General features: G+C 39.4%; 1 protein-coding gene across 1 annotated transcript; it reads right to left on the bottom strand.

Annotated features, from left to right (window-relative positions):
• Nucleotides 1–1,054: 1,054 nt before the first annotated feature.
• Nucleotides 1,055–8,661, bottom strand: LOC311034010 (eukaryotic translation initiation factor 4E-1A-like; the record flags this gene model as incomplete). The annotated part of the gene is made up of 7 exons (XM_084041749.1): nt 1,055–1,187; nt 3,295–3,434; nt 3,799–3,912; nt 4,718–4,781; nt 6,067–6,162; nt 6,266–6,360; nt 8,611–8,661. The coding sequence occupies 7 exons, from the start codon at nt 8,659–8,661 to the stop codon at nt 1,073–1,075; spliced, it is 675 nt and encodes a 224-aa protein (XP_083897875.1). The 3' UTR covers nt 1,055–1,072.
• Between the last annotated feature and the right edge of the window lie 1,072 nt (nt 8,662–9,733).

Genomic DNA, 9,733 nt, shown 5'->3' on the forward strand with positions numbered 1-9,733 from the left:
TTTACATGACAGTAGCAATATACATGCAACATGTCAACCAACTATTGGATGTGTGACCAGTCAAGGGAATGCAAAGATAACAATGAAAATATCCAGCTGGTTTGGAGAACAAATTCACACCAAAATAAATGTTGACATCGAGATGGAATACAAATAAATGCTGATTTGAAGACAGAAGGGGAGGGGTTCATATTGGAAATAAACTGCTGCACTTGTCTTCATCAATATCAAGTATCCTTCATACCTACCATTAAAGTGCTAGCATTTGCATCAACCCGTGTCATTCTGTAAGTTATTTTGTTTTTTAACACTTTCTATGCCAACTTTTTACATTTTGCAACTCAGAAGCAGACGTATTAAGTTACTCAGACTTTGAGTACATAAACAGTACAATTAGGTAAAGGTACAAGTAAAAATATGCCACAGGCTATACCAATGCAAAAAAAACGAAAGTAAAATCTTTTTCCTCTTTTTAATTTAAACTTTTGTCAAAAGAGCAGAACATTTAAAGATATTTAAGGACAATAAGTACAATGTGCTCCATGCAGTTAAAGAAAATACATAAGCCTCAGAACATTCTCAGTGAAACTTAAACCTTAAAGGAGAAGACCACTCATTTTCAACATTGAACTATGTCTTTAATACACCTCAGAGCTGTTGTGTGGAAATAAGAATAAAGTCCCCCCCCCCTCTATGTTGCCCATGTATGCTATGACCTCAATCAATTATCCTTTTCTAGGCAACATAGAGGGGGGGGGTTTCTTATTTCCACGCAACAGCTCTAAGGTGTATTAAAGACATAGTTCAATGTTGAAAATGAGTGATCTTCCCCTTTAAACAGTAAACTAAGACAAAAACAAATGCTCCAACGCCATTGACAAAGAATTAGCATCAATGTACCCCCTTAAATAAATAAATAAGGCCATGCAAAATCTCAGCTTTTAAAGGCTTTTTTGGGTGTCGCTTTCATTTATATAAATTTGAAAAGCTACTGGGAATAGTGTAAACAGAAGTAGGTAGAAAATGACACCCTCTTCAATCATCAAACTTAATCTTGGTGAACTGCATCTCCTCAGGCGACAAACTTATTCTTGCTGCTTGAACTGCTCTTGGTAGCTGTATCTGCATGTGACTGGTATCCGATGATCACCCTAGGTGGAACACCCAGTCTCTCTTTATAGACACGCCTGAGAAGAGTACACGCATAAGGAAAAATGAATGGGAAACGCAAGGTATTGCATGTGAAAAGGGTAGGCCCGTTTTCCAATCTGAGACCCATTTTCAAAGTAGTTTCCATCACGTCGAAATTTTAAGATAAAAAATGTCTTGATCTTTTTCAATATTGAACTTTCACACACTGAAATCACCACACTGTACAGCAGTGGTTCTCAAAGTGGGGTCCGGGGTCCGCAAAATGTTAATACAGCATCACAATAATCTCAACCACTTTATCCATATTTTATACGTTGGCTATTCAAAAATGGCAGATATACAAGGTCACAGCGCGTCACTTTGTTGTGAGCTTGTACATCTGCTATTTTTGAAAAACCTTGAACGTGTTTAACTTTCATTTAACACAAATCTTCCATTCTGGGGTCCCTGGCACTAAACATTTTCAGATGGGGGTCCGTGGCCAAATACTGTACATATCAGTTTGGGGGTCCATGGCATGAAAAAGTTTGAGAAACACAGCTGTACAGGTATCAATTAAAATAATAATTTCAATACAACCGAAAGCTCATTTTAATAAACGTGCCTAAACCAACCAACACATCTCACTATATTTTCTTTATGCATTAATCATTCAGAGTTAAATCTATCACTGAACTTAAGCAATGAGAAAGATTAGAGTTAGTAGCGCAAGTATTCTATTCTATCCGTTTGGTCACCTTTTTATTTCCCCGGCAGATGATTTTCAGTGCAATAAAAATGTATTGTGATAAGGTGGTTCGGGCATCTAGTACGGATACCTCCCGAGCGTCTCCCTAGGGGGAGGTCCTCGCTGCAGGTCTCAATGTGCATCTCAATACGTAACAGGCCTGTTACAGATGCCTTTGAGGTACAAATCCAAAATGAAATTATTACTGAAACGAGTGAAATAAAATATTTGGGAATTATTTTGGATAAACATTTAAAATTTGACAGACAGGTAAAGCATATATGCAAGAAGGTTAAACCGAACTTAAACTGTTTTCGTCATATTAGAAGGGATTTATCATGTAAAACTGCACAGCTGTACATGCATGCTATGATTTTTTCACACCTGTCATACTGCATTACATCATGGTCACAATCTTCTCAAACTGTCTTGAAACCAATAACATCAATATACAAACAGGCTATAAAAGTCATGGATCAGAAACCGATGAGATGGCACCATTGTGGTATTTTAAGAAAACACAACCTTTTTACCTTTGAAAATTTTGTGGCTTTTTGTAATATCAAATTGGTTTTTAAATGTTTACATAATCATGTTTCACCTCCGTTTTCTGGACTGGTTGATAGGCGTCAGAGCTCTGGTAGAGCAACCACACGTGCATCTACTCATGGTGATTGTATTGTACCTAAAAGCAAAAACACCTTCGGGCAGTCTGCCTTCTCAGTAAAGGGGGTAAACCTCTGGAACTCTTTGCCTACGGTTCTAAAACTAGAGTCGGATGGTAATGTGTTTAACAGAGAACTCAAATTATGGCTGAAATCAAATCAAATGTGCTCACACGTATAGTTGCTGACTGGTTATCTGAATGATTATGTCTTCTTTTGTTTGGTTGATGTATTGGGTCTAAATATTGATTTTGATGATGTTAATTATTAGTGTATGTGTGCATGTGTATGTATGTATATATGTATATACATGTACAGATAGATATATATATATTATTCCTTTTTGTACTTGATTGGGTTTTAGATTGGTATTACTGTATTTTAGAAAAGCTTCCTGTGGACAGGTGTTGAAAATTAGCACTCGTGCTATATACACTGTAAACAATGCATCTGGTTTTGTCCAATGTAACTGTGATGTCCATATCAAATAAATAAAACATAACATAACATACTGGGAGACGACCTCGTGGCAGACCAAGGACCAGATGGGGGGGATTATATCTCCACACACACTGGCCTTGGAACGCCTTGGGATCCCCCAGGAGGAAGTTGCTAATGTTGCCCTGGAAAGGGCAGTCTGGAAATCCCTGTTGGAACAGTTACCCCCGCGACCCGATTCCGGATAAGTGGTTGAATATGTATGGATGGATGGATGGATGTGATTAACTAAACGGACTCTCTTAAACTCACCCTATGTGTGTGATGGCCTCTTTGTTCTCATAGTCTGTTGTCCATATTGCTATTTTATCTCCTTTGGATCGGATGTTAATGACACCACCACACACGTCATCACTGTGGTCGTCAAAGGCTTCACCAACAAGACATAGGAGCTGCAGGAACAACAGTTGACATTTCCACCAAGTTAACAACTGTTCTGGCATTTACGGATTAATACGCTAGTGAATGTACAACTACTGTATATAAAAGGCGTTTGTTTTGAGGCAATAGGTTTTTACAATTGGACATTTCATCTTAAGTTATAATTCTTCATTCCTTCTCTATTAATTCACTGTCGAGTTGGTTCATCACTTGTCAGTGTTTATTATGAAAATGCATGGAAATATAATTATGGCCAAATAAGATTTGCTGGCAGTCATTAATAATGGCCGGGCAATGGGCAAAAAAGTGGTGGTCAGTGGCTAATTTTGGGTGGGAAAGATGGAAAGCTGAAAGAAGTGAAAATAAATTACAGACCGTCTCCAACCAGAAGCGGTCCAGGTCAGCCTTGCGCTGCTGCTTGGAAAGTGTGATCAACCAGCGTCCTCCTCGTCTGTTCCTCTCATCCTCCCACATTGGCTCGATCCCATCCTGCACCAAAAAGATGAATGGTCAAACCTCAGGTTTCCCCAAGGGACAGATGTATTGAATATGTACCTACAGTATCCATCTATCTCAGTTAGCCAAAGGTCAGGGGACGTATAGAAAACTGCAGCCCCATCTCTAGCAGCAAAACTTTCCCCTCAAGACAGGGACTGTGCCATTCAGAATCAATAAGTGTTAAATAGATGTCAGAGCTAGCAGCCAGTTTGGGCTCCGTTATGAAATGTGGCTGGCTAAGCTATGCTCCTTCCAGGTTTGGCAAGGTGCTTAAGACAGTGGAGACACAGGCATTCAGCCAGACTTGCAAAAGTACAGCTAAACTCTGGCCAGTGGAGACGTGATAACGCAGAAAAAAGCATAACCTCCACAAGGAAAAAAACAGGGGGAAAAAATAAAAATCACATGGCTCTTAACCACCTTCCAACATAAAACCAAACAAAATCTTGTTTTAAGCTGACCCGTCATCGCACAGCGAACGCTTACTTACTGCTTATGTAATAAATAATTGACCATGTAGGGTTGTGCAGCAAAGTGCTCTGGCTATTTGGGCAGGTTGACCAGCTGAGAGCATTCTTTACTTAAGATCTTAACAGACTCCTGCCATCACATGGAGTTGATAGATACGCTTTTTTAAAGCACCGTAGAGTACCATAATTGGATACATGCACCCTGGCAGTAGTGCCAAGCTGTATTCATAGCAATTTCTGGAAAGATAAGGATTTAACATACCCCAGCATGAAAAATGTGACTCATTACATAGTCAAGACAAAGATTGCAAGCCAAGTTCTCTTACCTTAAACAGTGAGTAGTCACAGCCAGACATCAAATTACTTGACAGCTGAATGTGATTATACAATCTAGGAGTGAACAGAAGTTAATTAATTTAACAAAGCATTTTTATGACAGCTACAGCCTGTGTAGGAGAGTGACTGAACACACTTTTTAAAGCAAACTAAATTACAGCACTTACTCCACTCTCCTTTGTGTCTTCTATTCAACAATGACACAAACATCTGCAAGCTCAACTTAGTTTCTGGCTGCACATACATAAAATAATCTCCAATAAACAAGCCTGAACATTTCACTGTAGCGTACTGATTTGATTTGGACTTTATGCAGCTATGGGCGAGTGCTTCAACAACAAAATCAAGACTGATTAAGGTTATTCCAGGCTTTTTCGCAACAGGTTAAGAACAAATCCAGAGGCAATGACCAGTTAATGTGACATTTAATATCTACTGTAGTTTGTTTTAGGGATATTTTGTCAAAACATTATAATTTACTAATATGTTACTAATAATTACAACATTTTCATTCAGTTTTGCTAGTCACTTTCTAAGCATTTATGTCACCTTCTTATAATGTCATTTAATTTATATAACATGACAGATATGATCTAAAGCCCCAATAAACGTTCCATGGGGGCAGAGTTGCTGCTTGGAGCCACACACAAACTCAACAAAGTTGCAGGACCCATGCTCAGGTGCCAGTCACACACCTACTGTATGACTGGCATACCTCCTGCCAGCAGGTGTGTGCTGGCAGGTCGCTCAAAACGGGAGTGATCTGGGCACCTATTATTGGGCTGCTCGATGAGATGACTTGAGTGAATATAGTGTCGTGTTGCCCCCGGGGTAGTATCTGTTGTATGCCTTTATATTATACTAGATCGTGATGCTGTTCGTTTTGCCCTCTGGATGTGTACTATCATCAGCCTCATGTTGTTTGTATGTCATTTAGTTTAGTTAAGTTGTGTATGTTGTTGTTATGTTTTGTATGCCTCTGTTTTGTTTCATGTTGTTTTTGTATTCCTAATTTCATTTATATTTTGTCTTATATTTCTTTTATCTGTGCAAATCCTGTTGTCGATATTTGAAAATACCTATGTGAGTGGAAAAAACTGCAATAAACAGATGTTTAAAAAAAAAAAAACGGGAGTGATTACCAACAGAAGAATATTGGGGGATTTGGGCATTTTAGGCTGTGTTGCTCATTCCACGATCCTTAAAAGTTATATCTCGTTGGAAAGGGGACTAATCAACGATAATGATATAAAATACAATATACAGGGGAGAGATAATTGACCGAAGTGAAGTTTCCCAACAGTTTTTTTTTTAGATATACACACACATACACACTTACGCCCAAAAGTCTTCCACTGAGTCAAACTTGGAGATCAGACGCAGATTGGCTTGCCAGGTTTTGCTTTTGTCATTCTTGAAAAACCAAAGAGCCCACCTGAAATTCAGTTAGACAGCAACCATTGATGTCAAACAACTTGATCTGTTGCCCCACGATATTCAAGGGATTTTAGACACAGCATGTACACCTGTGGCCATACCTGTTCTGCAATGGATGTTTGATGTACTCCGGGCTCACAATCATGTGAGCTGCTCTATCACGTTTTTCTTTCTCAACCGGAATTAAAGCTGACACCTGAGGAAATGGAAAGACAAAAAAGAATAAGGAAATATGAATTATTAGTTAGTATTCCCATCCTGTGAACAAGATGTAGAATTTACACTAAGATCAATGTTTTGACCACCATAATTCATGTGTCATCTAACAAGTCTCAGATGGGCAGACAGTGCCAAGTCACTCCCAAAACCCCTGCAATACCAGTTGGCACCGTGGCGTCAACGTTTAACATTAGTCTTCCAATCCCAGCACCTCGGGATCAAATCCCTCTCATAGCAATGTTTATTTATCATCCAATACGCGTCACAAATTATTAGGTTTAGGCATAACTTTTGTCAACCCCTGGTAGACCACTCAGCCCACTTGGTGAGAACGGACTACAGCAGTAGTTAGGCAAAAAAGACGTTACACAACGGAAGCACGCCGTCTCTAGTGGATTTGAGCAACAAGAGCGAGTCGCCATGCCGACCACTAGACCACTAGAGCTGACTCACCGTTCAAGTTATGTACCGATGGGACGGAATCATAAATTATCGCCCCCACCCCAGGCAGTGCCACGGAGGAAAGCCGGCCAGTGCCATCCTCCTGGAATGTGACACAGTGACTACTGGCGAAGCAGTTCCGCATGCATCACAGAAGGGGGCGTAACACATACGTTACTAAGATCAGGTGGGAAAAGCGCGGTTGCGTCCAAAACAGACTTCTACAGTAGGTATTACAGTATTTTAGGTAGGATAATATTTGGTGCATGGAGCCAATGCAGTACACCCTGCATTTCACCCATAAATGTACTACTACTGTAAAAGGGCCATGTTTTCTCATGTTTAGCTCACCGTCTAGAAGCCTATACTGTATGCTACATCAGTCAGTGATTCTCAAAAATTCATACTTCCCTTTATTAAATTTGGCCGCGGAACCCCATCTGAAAAGATTAAGTCATTTTGCTGGGGTCCCTCTGGAACCCCCTCAAGGTCCCCTGCCAGTCCTTTGAGACCCCACATTGAGAACCACTGCTTTGCATTACTGCTGACTATTTCATTTTTCTTGACATTCCAAGAAGACATTGGACAAATTGTATTCCATAGACCAGGGGTCTTCAACAGGGGGTCCTCAGAGTTACTACAGGGGGTCCGCCAAATCTTTGTGTGATGTGATTCTTCTTTTTACCTTACCCACTTGAACCCTAGCATCCCTTTTCTGAGGAGAACTTTAGCCAAAAATAGCAGATCTACAAGCTCACAACGCCTCGCAGTGAGCTTGTAGATCGGCTATTTTTGGCAAAGAGGTATATAAGTGTAGAGGGAAAAAAAGAGAAGACCAAGTAAACAAAAAAAGTATAATCTGAAACACAATTTTATACAATATAGAGGGGGTCCCTGCTTCATCCCTCTCTCAGCTAGGGGGTCCTTGGCCTGAAAACGTTGAAGACCCCTGCCATAGACTAACATTAAACATGCAATAACACCAGTACTGTACTGACTGAATATCAATTGATGCAGACAGTATATCTTTTTTTTAAAAAGTGTAGTAGTATACTCTTAACAGTTAACAGAAATAAGCTACCCACTTAAACCCCAGATCGACAAGCTCACAATGCGGCATTGTGAGCTTGTCGATCAGCTATTTTCAGCTAAAGCTTTACCCACAATAACAGAAAAGACACTAATATTGAGCCCTGAGGAACTGCAGTTACCCATATGGGGTTAAAGTGGTTAACTATACAAACAAAAAAACTAGGATTAAACGCAATTGCAGCTGTTCCCCAATCATTAATCCTTACTACACATTTCACCAGCAGTAAAGTACAGTATAAACCAAGCTCATTTCGATGGGACAATGACACATCTAACACATTGAATAGACCACTGTTTCTCAAACACTGGGTCGGGACCCATTTGTTTTAATTTCAAAAATATTTACAAAACAAATCCACAAAAATGCAAAGAAATCCCATAAATTAGAAAACAAATGTTTAAGAAGTAGTGGAAATAGACGATCTACAAGCTCACAACGTTGTAGATCTGCTATTTTCACAGATATGTGACAGATGAGCGTCATGTGAACCATGGTTGTCTTGAGCTAAAACGTTTGGGAACCAGTGGAATAGACAGTGAGTCTTCTAAAGTGAAAACATTCTGTGAAAACTTGATATTACATGCTACCATGGCTGGACAATTAAACCACCACACCGTCAATGCAAACATGTGATTAGGTCAACAACGTGGAGAAAATATCTTGATATAGGAGGCCTAATAAAGCAACACGTACCACAGCGGTCGCCATCTTGAAGAAAAGGAAGTCACACGTTTGGACGTCCATGTGGTTGTTAAAATACCTGATTGCCAGTGTTGCCAGATTCTGCGAGAGAAATAAGCAACCAGGTCTATAAAAACAAGCTCAAAAGAAAACGACTAGGCTAACGGCTATTAGAAAATAGCCGATCTACAAGCTTGTAGATCTGCTATTGTCAAAAAAAAGAAAAAAATATCTCGAGAGAAAAAAAAGAGAGGTAATTTTGGAATATTTTAAAAACATTTTAACAACACAATTCTTGTATGAGCGGTCCCTGGCACAAAATATTTTCAGATATGGGGGTCTGTGGACAAATACATTAATTTGGGGGTCCTTGACATGAACATGTTTGAGAACCACTGGAGAAGCACCACACAACATTAGGAAACAAGTCCAAATAATATTTACAAGCGACTTTACAGAAAAACAAGCCCAAAGGCGCTTATAATAAGCGGACATGGCAACGCTGCTGATGCACTGGGGACAGAACCACCTGCTTCTAGTGTTTACATGATGAGGGTTTGAAAAGATCAGTGATTTGGGATTTTTTTTAAATGCTTTTCAAAAAAAATAAAAGCATTAAATAATTTTGGAAAATATATTTGGTATAGAATTTGACTCTGTATTGGGGAAAATCAACACTGAAATAGTCAGGTTTCTATTTTTTAAAACCCTTTGCATACATTTCATTCTTGACATGCACAAAATAGGGATGCCAGTTTGAAAGTCAATATTTTCAATAAGTTCAATAAGTTTAAGCTATTTTCGAATATCCTAATAAACATACAGTACAGTTTGGATTAATATGTAATTTATGCTTCACATACTACTGTGTCCACACATGTACTCACACACCACTGACTAGACAGGGTTCTTCAACAGGGGGGTCCGGGACCCCTAGGGGGTCCTCAGAGTTACTACAGGGGGTCCGCCAAATCTTTGTGTGATGTGATTTTTTTTTTACCTTTACCACTTGAACCCTAGCATCCCTTTTCTGAGGAGAACTTTAGCCAAAAAAATTGCAGATCTACAAGCTCACAACACCTCGCGCTGCGAGGCGTTGTGAGCTTGTAGATCGGCTATTTTTGGCAAAGAGGTA

Source organism: Gymnoscopelus microlampas, assembly GCF_963454915.1.
Source record: "Gymnoscopelus microlampas genome assembly, chromosome: 18".
NCBI classification, from domain to species: domain Eukaryota; kingdom Metazoa; phylum Chordata; class Actinopteri; order Myctophiformes; family Myctophidae; genus Gymnoscopelus; species Gymnoscopelus microlampas.